The 12413-nt window shown below is 35.6% G+C and overlaps 1 protein-coding gene across 1 annotated transcript; it reads left to right on the top strand.

Moving 5' to 3' along the window:
* The first annotated feature begins 5924 nt into the window (after positions 1-5924).
* Positions 5925-10139, top strand: LOC131032694 (leucine-rich repeat receptor-like serine/threonine-protein kinase RGI4). The gene is made up of 2 exons (XM_057963732.2): positions 5925-8762; positions 9506-10139. Exons 1-2 carry the CDS (start codon positions 6251-6253, stop codon positions 9820-9822), a joined length of 2829 nt encoding a protein of 942 aa, XP_057819715.2. The 5' UTR covers positions 5925-6250; the 3' UTR covers positions 9823-10139.
* Positions 10140-12413: the final 2274 nt, after the last annotated feature.

The raw sequence follows: 12413 nt of genomic DNA, 5'->3' as shown, positions 1-12413 counted from the left end.
TGCACCATGCCGCAGATTTTGATGGGCAATCATACATACATGGATGTGATTGGGAAAGGATCTATTTCCATTGGGGATAACTCCTTCAATGATGTGTTGTGTGTACCCCATTTGACAAACAATCTCCTTTCCATCTATTAAATCACACATGACACAACTAAGAGAATTGTGGAGTTCACACGTGAGTCAATTTTCATTAGAGACTATGAGACTAGAGCTATCATTGTGATTGGGGTGGTTGATCATGCATATCAGTTATACTCCTTTTAAAATTTTGTTGATGATGATGATTTCACATATGATGATTCTACACATGATGATCACACTTCTTGTGATGATTCAGATTTTGAGGAGAACTTTGGGTACTTGAACTTGGGGATTCTCACATGTGACCCTGTTCTTGAGCCTTGTGTTTCATCTCCTCCTATTGATATCACCTCACCTATTGCACCTGATGATGCAGATAGTGCAACAATTTTTCCTTCATGTGATTCAGTGCAACAGGATAAATATTGTCTTCTAGCTTGAGTTTCATGGGATGAGTACTTAATAGACATTGTAGGTTTGTTTGTGGAATCCTACATTGCAGATTTGGGAGACATCATTGATGATATTCATCTTCTCTTTGATGAAGAAGATCCTTCTTCTATTGTTGTGAGGGAACACTCTGACCCTCTTGTTCATTCTCTACATGATCATTCTTTCAAGGTTGACATGATTGTGGATTCTTATGTACAACAGTTGGAGGAGGTCTCTTTATCCTTAAAGGAGACATGTGAGTCTTTGGGACTTGTTCTACATTCATCTCCACTAAATATTGGAGTGCCTTTTTCAGTAGCGTTGAGCAGTTCACCACCTTTGGAGGGGGTAACTTTCAGCATGCTCATTGGGATACTTGAGCAATTTTCAGAGACTTCATTCATCATGAGTTTTTTTCCTACATCTTCCCTTCATGATTGGGGAGACTTCATGGATACACCTTTGGTTTTGTTTCTTCCTAAGGGGAGGAACATTGTTCCACATTCGTGGAGTAGTTTCTTCATTTAGCTTCGAGCTTCTACCAATGGTGCAGATTCTACATTGAGGGGGGGCTACCTAGTCTTTCTTCTTCTTCTCTCATATGTTTTGAGGGGACATGTGAGTCTTTGGACATTGTTCTACATCCATCTCCACTAGATCTTAGAGTGCCTTTTGTAGTAGTGTGGATCAGTTCACCACCTTTGGAGGGGGTATTTTTCGGCATCGACATGTGGACACTTGAGCAGTTTTCAGAGATTCCTTTCATCATGAGTTTTTTTCCTAGATCTTCCCTTCATGATTGGGGAGACTTCATGGATACCTTTGGTTTTTTTTCTTCCTAAGGGGAGGAATGTTGTTCGACATTCTTGGAGCAATTTCTTCATTCATTCTCAAGCTTCTATCATTGGTGCAGATTCTACATTGAGGGGGGGCTTCCTAGCTTCTCTTCTTCTCTCATATTGGGGTGGGGGACGTTTTCCTCACATGGGGTTTTGTTCCTCACATGCTTCTATGAGAGTTCTCTTGTATAGTTTTCATCTCTCTTTTGGGGGAGGGTTTTTTCCCATTGAGTTTTTCTCTCTTTCCCCGCTTTGTGAGAGATTTTATTGCATTGTTTTGCATGCATTTGCATTTGTACATGGGTACCTAACAGGGCCTCATAGTCAGGACCCATCTTGCATTGCTTAGTTGCATTGTAGACTTAAGTGCATTCCCCTAAGTTGCACTTAAGGGGGGGTGTTGGTGTAAATAATTATTCATCTTGGATATTATTACACCTTACTTAAGTTTACTTAGGATAATGCATTTCATAGTAGTTTGGGTATGAGACACTTGGGTGTTTGTGCCACATTGGAATAGTGTGTGTAGGAGAATTTCCACCTTTTATGGTGTTGATATTGTTACTACTCTATCATATCCACTTATTGTGGAGTGATAATTCCACCTTCGGTGGGTGATCCACCTCATGTGGAATATTTTATTGTTTCTCCTACCTACCACACCTATTTCCTACCTACCCTTGTTTCTTATTGAGCCACATGTCATGTTTGTGTGCTCACATATCCATATTGCCTTGTTATATAAGCATGCTCATATTTATTGTATCTAATGATTGATGATCCAGTTGATCACATTTTTCATCTTGATAGAATACAGTGTATTCCTATCATCTATTTTGTTCTCTCTATTTTGTGCTTTCCATTGCCTTTGGATCTTGGCAAAATATTACACCAAGCATCCTCAAATAGACACCCAATATGAAAACTTAGCTACACACAACCATGAAGTTTAACAAAAACCCAATGCATCAGGGTTATTCCACTATTAAATAGGAGCTAGATCAATATCATATCAACATGATAAACTCCAACTTCTTTGTCTTCTCCATCTTCACCATCCTTCAAAATGCCTTCTATCTCCTAAAACTAGAACAACTGCAAGACTTCCACTCATCAAAGGGTTAATCATTTGTTGATTCCCTAATGTTTTCTCAAGATTGCCAAGCTAAGAAACCTTAACAAAAGGAATACCCAAAACCTAAAACACCATGAACCCTCACATGTATCAACATGCAAGCCCATGCAAGTACATGCATCTTACATACATGCACATGCAAAATCACATAATGAAGCTCTAATACCAATTTGAAGAGAAATGGGGAATCCCCCAAAAATCCATTTGATTCAGCATATCGTCTAGTATCCAATATTTCTTTACCAAAAAAATTACAACATGTCAATATAAACACATACTACTATGCCATAAAGAAGAATCATAGATGGTTTATTTATGATGATTAAATCCTTAAAGGAAATTAGTTGTAATTGTAGACACCTAAAATTGTCTAGTCTAAATAAATAAATATCTTTATTTATTTAATTATTTTAGCCTAATTCTTCTATTAATTAAATAAATCTTTATTTATTTAATTAATTCATTTATCCTCTTCTAGCCTTATTTCTCATTTAAATAAATACTTTTATTTATTTAAATTATCATTTTTCCTAAATTAAATAAATATCTTATTTATTTAATTGATCCTTATTCTTCTATTAATTAAATGAATCTTTATTTATTTAATTAATTTATTAGCCTTTTCCACCTATGGCACATGTCATTCATCTCTTAATTCCTACATTACCTACCCTTTCATTATTTTCTTATTTCTTCTACCTACCCTCTAATCATAGCCAACCATTTATCTTTTACACCTCTCAATCTTATCCCTCCATTTCTTATAGTGTCTTCTATATAAGGAGATGCTTCCTTCATTATCAACCTTGATTAGTTGACTTCTCAACTACATTACGCATTCAAACTTGCATATGTGATCAAGCCTACTTACAACCACATTTTCTTTCTTTGTTAAGCTCATGTGCACACATAAAATCTGAGAGCAAATATATCAAGAAAGATCAATGGAGATAGGAAGAAAGGAGATCAAAACCCTATTGGACATGTGATGGTATAATCTTTGTGATTTCATTTGATTTGCATTGTCTTAGGTAATCTTCATATGTTATGGTGGATCTTTGTTGTTGTTAGGCTAGGGTTTTGTGGTTGAATTCATTTAGTCTTTCAATATTGTTGTTTCCACTTTTCACTATATACAGTAATTAACAAATCTTTTTAGATCAAGTAGTTTTAGTAGCATGCATACAAATTAAGAGCACACAATCATTAAACATGAAAGATGAGACATAAGAACAAGAACGCAAATTTATGTGGGGAAAACCCTTTTGCGTAGAAAACCCCACACTTGAAAACCACATAACCAATGTATTATTCAACAAAATATACAATTACAATACATATTTAGGCTCTAATCCTTTACATGGAGATTTACATCTTGTTTCATTTTAAGAAGAAATCCAATAACATAACCCCTATGTGAATCAACCTCTTCTATCTAAGCTCCTTTAGCAAATACTTGTATTTATATGGCTTACAATGCAATAAATGTCAAGTTTCCAAAACCCATGCCTAAGTATGAATATGCTACATGGAAGATGTTAAATCCATCACATATGCAAATGATAAATTTCTAATTGATAACTCATGTCAAACAAGTAACTATCAATTATTACTGAACTTGCATTAGACAACATCTTCTAAACAAGTACATGCATCTCCAAAGGCATCCCACATTTCATGTAAAATAAACATGAAATATAAACTTAATTTTTAAAATTAATTTTTTAATAACTCCCACATAAATAACAACTTCCATACTTGGGTCTTCAAGTTGGCACCAACTTCCTAAACAATAGGACCTTAGCATAGTCAACTCAACAAAGTTGGGACACATGTCACCAAAGCACACATTTGAGGAATTTTCATAAATGCCTCTCTCCTAATGAGTTCCGAAGTCTATTGAGATCTCTCCACATTGCATGTAGGAATAACCTACCATACGGGTCCCACAAAGTGATATGACAACTATTAAAGTTAACACTTTGAATATACTATAAGATTTCTATCAAATATAATCCAAAAATTAAATGGAAGGACTCAAAGGTTGAGACTCCTTAATCCCAATCGAGAGCACTCAAAGGGATGACTTAGGAAATATTTAGGCATGTGGTTAATTGTTGATAGGTAGTCATGCTTGGAAGATGGGGCCAGTCACTTGACAGATTTTAAGGACTTAAGTGATAACTTATGTGATTGGGAACATATGATAATAGGTCAACAACAAATTAGAACCTAAGGCAATAGGGCCAGGAATTCAGGGTTTTAGCCAAAGCAACAAGAAAGGAACCCTCTTGATATATGACGAATCCTATCTTTGCAAGATTCTAGACCAAGTGACATGGAAATGTCACCAAGTACTAGAATAGCTACTTTTCCCCCTTAATTTTCAAAGTTTTTAGAAAATCAAATTCTTAATAATTCATTTATAACATAATTAAAATTTTAAAAAATCATCTTTACTTTAGAAAATATAAATATCTTTTGCGTAAGCTCTTTTTATTTGAATTTCTAATTTCTTTAAAAACCAATTACTAATAATTAATTGCATATTACATAATGCCTTTAATTACACAAACCAAACCTAAATCTAATACATGGCACCCTATCTTTTTAAGTGCCATAAAAAATTAACATACATTTATGCTCACTTTTGAAACAAGCCTTACTTGCTTACTACATTCTTAGGAATGGGTTTCATGAAGTTGCCATAGAGAGTATTAAGAATAAATTTATGCCATAGGATAAATTAGAATATTATGTAATACAATAAGAACTCATACTTTTTAGATTTTATATTTTAAAGGGTTGTCTTTGGTGTGAGACTAAAAGTTTCCCCAACTTTCAAATTTGACTACCAAAAGTCATTCATTTATAAATTTTTTAATTTCTATTAATATTTTTTTAGATTTAGCTATATAATTATAGATTTCACTATATAATTGTAGATTTGGCTATTCTTCTTTTTAAAAATAACTATAAGACCACAACTTCCTAAAATGTTTGGAGCTTAAAGTTTTAAGATTGTCATTATTACGATGAAATAATTTAAAAAGACTTCCTCCATGAAACCATAACCTTATTAAATTTATAATAAATTAAATCTAATGTAAAGTAAGCACTCATCCAACTTCATTTTAATCCCTTCACTAATTGGATAATAACTTAAAATTATTAGACATAATTATAAATATTAAATTTCTCTATCCATTTTAATTAATATTAAATTATTTATGATTTAAAATTATGTAAATATTTTCTTATTAATTTCTGACTTTGAATGGAAAGTACCAAAAATTTATGGTTGAACCCCGACCTTCACGAAATAAAACCTTTTAAAGTAAGGAGATTCATAGTCCTTACTGTGGGACCCTGGAGTTAGAATTGAAGGGGAAAGTTAAGTTAAGCGGGGTCAAAGTCGTGCACGCACATTCATAGGATGAGGAATACTGACACAAACATCAAACAACTGAAGCAATACTGCTGGCACCATGAATCGACCGCGCAACCTCTCAGAACTTTCACATAGTCCATGGAAGACCTAGACTTTGGCTTACAGTTGACCGGAACTCAAAACTTTTTTAATGTTATTCATCCTCTATTCAGTTTGCCATGAATTCTGTACAAATTAAATACTGCCTATTCAGTTCCACTAGCCCTACAATAATCCTCACTTTCATTTCAGTTCTGGGGCGAACAAAATCCACGTTGCAGACGCATACCCAACAAAAAAGTTTCAAGCTTGGAAGCTGCAGAAAAAATGAGGTATTTTTGCGCATATTTTTCTCCTGTTTTCGGTCTGTTATTCTTTCTGTCGTGTCTGACTGTTGCACTCGGTCTCAACTCCGCACAAGTTGAAGTAATGAAAAACCTCACTGCTTTTTCATCTGCCTGGAAAAGTAATGCTTCAAATCCTGACCCATGTCAATGGGTTGGTGTAAACTGCAGCGAAGATAAGGCTGATGTTGTACAACTCCACTTGTCTGGTTTTGGGTTTAATTCAAGTATATGGCAGGATGTGTGTAAACTGCAAGCCCTTCAATTTCTTGACCTGTCAAATAATTCCGTGTCAACCCCATCTGCAGATGATATTAGGTCTTGCACCAGCTTGGTTTCTCTGAATCTTAGCTCCAATGTCATGTCAAGTTTCCTTCCTTCTCTTAATTCTCTTCAGAAATTGCAATCGCTGGACGTGTCTTACAATAATTTGACAGGACGTACAACGCCCCAAATCCAAAACTTGACAGAGCTCAAGACATTCATTGTGACATACAATAGTTTTGATGGGTCAGTGGCTTTTGGGGGTGTAAAGTTGGTAAAAGTAGATGTCTCCCATAACCATTTTGATGGAGGATTCCCCCAGAACCTTACTAAATGTACCAATTTGACTTATCTTGACCTAAGTGGCAACAGTTTTACTGGCTCAATTCCTGATAGTATTAGCAGTCTCATCAAGTTGGAAACTCTGGTCCTCTCTTCCAATAACTTCTCTGGAAATATCCCAAGCTCATTGAAGGCCCTCACCAAGCTCTCACGCTTTGCAATTAATCAGAACAAGTTGAACGGAAGTATACCCAAGGAGCTCTCAGCCATCACAGGTCTGGAATCTCTTGATCTCAGCTACAATAAATTATCGGGATCTATTCCTCTACAAGTGTTTTCTTTGAGCAATCTGAAGTCTCTAGACCTTACCACCAATTTGCTTTCTGGCGAGATACCTCAGAATTTCCCAAAAAGTTTTTTCAGGTTGCGCATAGGTAATAACAAACTGACTGGAAAGATCCCTCCGACTGTTTCAAATGCCCCAAATTTGACATACCTAGAAATGAATAACAACTTTCTAAACGGCTCAATTCCAAAGCAGTTAGCAAAGTGTACTAAACTCCAGCTACTTGATGTTGGACACAATGGCTTGGGAGGCTCATTGACCGATGTACTGCCCAAACTTCTGCAGTTGCAGTATTTGAAGCTGCCAAGTAATAAATTTGAGGGAAATATTCTAGAGGAGCTATCAAATTTGACAGAACTGACATATGTGGATTTGAGTGACAATCTCTTATCAGGATCCATATCCCCAAAAATTTTTGAGCTTACGCGGCTGCAGAATCTGCGATTACAAAATAACCGTCTAGCAGGAATCATACCAGTGAATATACAGGATAGCAAGTCCTTATTAGAGCTTCAATTGGGCAGTAACAACCTCAGTGGAACAATTCCACAAGGAGTTAGCAATCTTTATACGTTGCAGATTGCTTTGAATCTCAGCCACAATTTTCTGGAAGGTAAAATTCCAAGCTCTTTATCCAACCTGATTACTCTAGAAATATTGGATCTTTCCAATAACAGGTTGATAGGAGATATTCCAGCATCTTTATCAAACATGAAGAGCCTTACAGTTTTGGACCTGTCGTACAATCAATTAACAGGCATCATTCCACCGCATCTTTTGAACAACAAAAACATAGTTTTTAACTGTACAGGAAACCTTGGTCTTTATAAAGAGCAATCTATTCAGTCTTCCACTAAGAAGAAGAAACCTTCAGCAGGGTTGCTAGTTGGAGTTGCTGTTGCTGGTGCCATTTTTGCCCTTGGGGCAGTTGGATTGACAATGTTCGCATGTAAATACTTTCAGTATAAAGAGCACGAAGTACCAGAAGTACAACAACCCCATACAATTGAAGGCCGTTTTATTCATCCAGACAGTGCCCACAATGCAAATATAGATTTTGAAAAGGGTGTGGAAGCAACTACAGATCCTGCAAATATGATCCTGAAGAACAAGTACAATGCTTATTACAAAGCTGTGATGCCTTCTGGAAGTAGCTACTCTGTGAAGAAGCTCAGTTGGACTGACAAAGTATTCAAATCAGGAAGCCACCGCAGGTTTGAAGCAGAACTAGAGAAGCTGGGAAGATTTAATCATCCAAACATAATGACACCCTTGGCATATGTTCTAGACACAGATTGTGCTTATCTTTTCTATGAATATGCTCATAAAGGCAGCCTATCAGAATTCCTCCACACCACTGGTGTTTGTGTATTGGATTGGCCATCGCGATGCAGCATTGCTATTTGTATAGCCCATGGTTTGGCTTTTCTACATGGATGTCAGCACCCAATTCTCCATCTTGATCTCTCCACCAAAAACATTTTTCTTAAGTCACTGGCAGAAGCACAAATAGCTGATACTGAGCTTTGCAAGATTGTCGATCCTTCCAAGAGCACAGGGAGTCTTTCTGGAATTGCTGGCTCAGTTGGATACATGCCACCAGGTACTCTTTAAACCCTTTTACCATTTTTTAAGTCAATGCTAAAGGCTTTGCATATTTGGTCTTATGTAGGTCTTCTTGATATATATATGATAGAAATCCCTACCTTTGCACACTTACGTAATTACAGCTTGTCTATGCTAACAGGGACTACTTTATAAAAACAGTGTATGATAGAAATAGTTGATTCTCAGCATATTACTTCTGAGACTGGAATCTTTGAAGTGTGAATTTTATTTTATCTACTTAATTTTAGTTGATTATGATTTCGAGATTGAGGCCGACTTACAAAATTAAAGTTTGTGACATGATCATTTATAGCTTTGGTAATAGACTTTTGAGAATGTTATCTGTACTTCAATTATATTCATCAGTTCTTGAATGGTCTGTGTTTTCCTGTTCATGCTAATAAATACTTAGTACCATCCCTCTTATTTAAACATCTTGATTCAAGATGTTGATCCAATGACTATACGTCCAAAAATTGGAGCTCATGTAGTCTGCTATTTATTATAAATTTATAGTTTTATATTTCAAGGCTTCATTCCTCTGTTTATTTCCCTTTGCATTCAATTTTTGTAGATCATCAAATGAGTAACATTTTCAATTTGTCTTAGTACAGCAGGTGTGATTGTGCGTTTTCTTCCCTTACATTGTAACCTTGATTTGTTAGACCACTTTTAGTATTTCTGAGTACATCATTCTACAGATTTTTATTGAATTCGAATTGAATATGTTGATTGCAGAATATGCATACACAATGAGAGTAACTGCAGCTGGTAATGTGTATAGCTTTGGGGTCATTTTGTTAGAGTTGTTGACTGGGATGCCTCCCATCACAAGCGGGATGGATCTTGCAAAGTGGGTTCAGTTGAAACTTTCAGGGGAAGAAGCATGGGAGCAAATTCTTGACATGAGGATACGAAATTTCTCACTTCAAATACAGACCGAGATGCTTTCAATGCTAAAAGTAGCTCTTACTTGCATTAACTCCTCTCCTGATGCAAGACCTAAAATGAGAAAAGTAGTGGGGACACTACAAGTCATCAGGCAAACTTCATGAATCAAATTTTACTGCTATACAATTTGGAGAGAACCCAGATGCTATTTCCGTACCTTATGAAGGAAAATCAATCAATGTAAAGCATATGCATGTATTACAGACTGTAAGGTTGTGTCAAACATTAGATCCTAATTAAATTATCCTACTTCTTAGTTGCTCCATCAGAAATATGCTGTGGGGTATCTCTGCGATGATTACTTGTGCTTCATGATTGTGGTCTTTCTGTGACTCTGTATCATATAAATTGTACATAGTTCAGAGAGAATGGCCAGATGTTTTGTTTTTAATTTAATTGATCACAGTTTGATTGATGTGAACTTCATGAGAAAATTTCTCTTTATGAGCTCTGTTCCAGCAAAGCATCAGGTACAAGTACTTGTTCTATACAATCTATATGTAATGTTTTTGCTCTCCTTTGGATAACCATATTACGAAGACCAAGATTTGGGATGTCTACAGGTCTAAACACAGTTACTTATATAGTTAGCCTTTGAGAGTGTAGTTTTGTTGTTTGGAAATGTGGGTCTTGAAGCTGCTCGAAACTCTTAATGCAAACTAGGGTTTTCATTACAGCTAATTGAATAGTTCGGAATCAGGGGTTGAAAAGAATTAAGAATAAAGTGTCTAATCACCATATAATATTCTGTATTGAGAGGCTATACCTTGATTCACCACAATCTGCAGGGTCAGATTACAGATTACACATAAGTACATCTTCTAAGATGGCAGTTCAGCATACAGAGCGATGAAAGGGAAAACAAAAAACTGATAGGCCTATGTTGTACATTATGGCATTTTTTTTTTTAATGTTATTTATTTTAATGTTGTTGTTTTTTGGATTTGATTGTGTAAGTTTTGTTTTTTAGCATCAATGTTTCAAATCACATTTCATGATGCATTTTTTATCTTCTTAATTTTCCTTAACATCCTGATGATAGATCGCAAAATATGATTCGAAAATTGATGCTGAAAAAGAACTTATACAATCAAATCCAAAGCATTAATCTTAATATCTTATGGATTGTGAAAATATGATGACAGTTATTTATTTTGTTTATGAAGGCTAATACATATGAGCATAGACCTTGGGTTATGCAGGTGTTTAGGTGATTGAATCACCTGGCAGTCTGCTTAATTGACTTATTTGCATTGCTGGGCTATGCAACTGGTGTTTTGTGTGTAGAGTGGTTGCATAGAGTGCTGGTATCATTTGACTTTTCAGTGTCCATTTCCCTCCAGTCGGGCATATTTGGTCTGTAATAATGAGTATACAGGCTTCTTTTGATGGTTAATAATATTTTGAGCTTTTTTTTTCCTATACTGGTCTTTACAAATCTAAGGTTATCAAATGGCTTTTTTGTGGAGGCTTAATCAATGTAGATGAGCATAAATTTTATCAAAAGAAAATTACATATCCATTATTGTGGAATAAGGCTCAATCTGTAAACTTGCAACGTAGTGCAAATGGAAGACCACACCAGTCTATCGGAGGTTTTCTCACTGTGCCGTATAGTTACTACTTTTTGCTTTATTCTTGATGAAAATAACTATCTCCAACTGTTTCCTTGGTTACTTCAATGCTCTCTAACTTAAATGACTTCCTCCAACAAATGTTTACCTTGAATGCAACTTCTCTACTTATCTCATACTGTAATTAAGATGACAGATCTATTCAAGGCTGTTACAGTCTGTGATATCTTCAATCACAATCTTAAACCAAAGTTCTCTGGTCCAGGCTTGATACAAGATTCGATATCGAGCCAACCACTTGTTGTATATTATATAGATTTTGTTCGATGTTTATTGAGTTGATTTTGCATTTTAATGAGACATCCTGTTTATGTACATAATAGAGGTTTTCTTCAATGCTTCCTAAGTTGATTAGGAATTGTCACGAGTCACGTTATACAGATTTTGTCCGATGCTGCCTAAGTTGATTATGAATTTTCATGAGAAGAGGCATCTTACTTCAAAAGGTGTTTTCCAGAACCATTAATCTTTTCTAGCATCAAAGGAAGGTGTGATCCATTCACAGATCAATTTCTTGCAAATTGTGCTCTAGTCGTTGCCTGAGAATGAATTAGTGAGTTAGTGAATCAACAATTTAACTCTTTACTTTTGTATATGCAGGCATAACAACATCTGAACTGAAGAGGGAGTGAACAGTTATTGGTGCAGAGCACCTCATATGCAGTCTAGGAGTCTAGTAGATGTCATTTTGTAATAAAGGTTGGATCCTATGGATCAACCCAATGACATGTTTGAGATCCAAGTTTGTAAGGTGCATTATAAACCTTGGGTCACCTTAGTCCTAAGGATCATAAGTTGTCATATTTATGTTTTTAGGATGTTTGTTTTTGGTGTTTTGTGGCATCAAAACCATTAGTCAAGTCCCATGAACTCGTTGAAGGCATGAAATATCTAATCGGGTCCTAATTGTGAAAAACTGCAACATTTTTGAAAAGTTATTGCATCTTCTTCCCAATGGTCATAACCATCTCATTGGCAGTTGTGGTCGTTTGGGAAGGCCTATTTGAGTCTGAAGATCATGTCCATGAGAGGGGGATGAAGTTTGTATGACATTTTGGATG

Source organism: Cryptomeria japonica, chromosome 5 (assembly GCF_030272615.1).
Source record: "Cryptomeria japonica chromosome 5, Sugi_1.0, whole genome shotgun sequence".
Taxonomy (NCBI): Eukaryota; Viridiplantae; Streptophyta; class Pinopsida; order Cupressales; family Cupressaceae; genus Cryptomeria; species Cryptomeria japonica.
The sequence above is the reverse complement of the archived record's forward strand: the minus strand, read 5'-3'. Positions and strand labels throughout refer to the sequence as shown.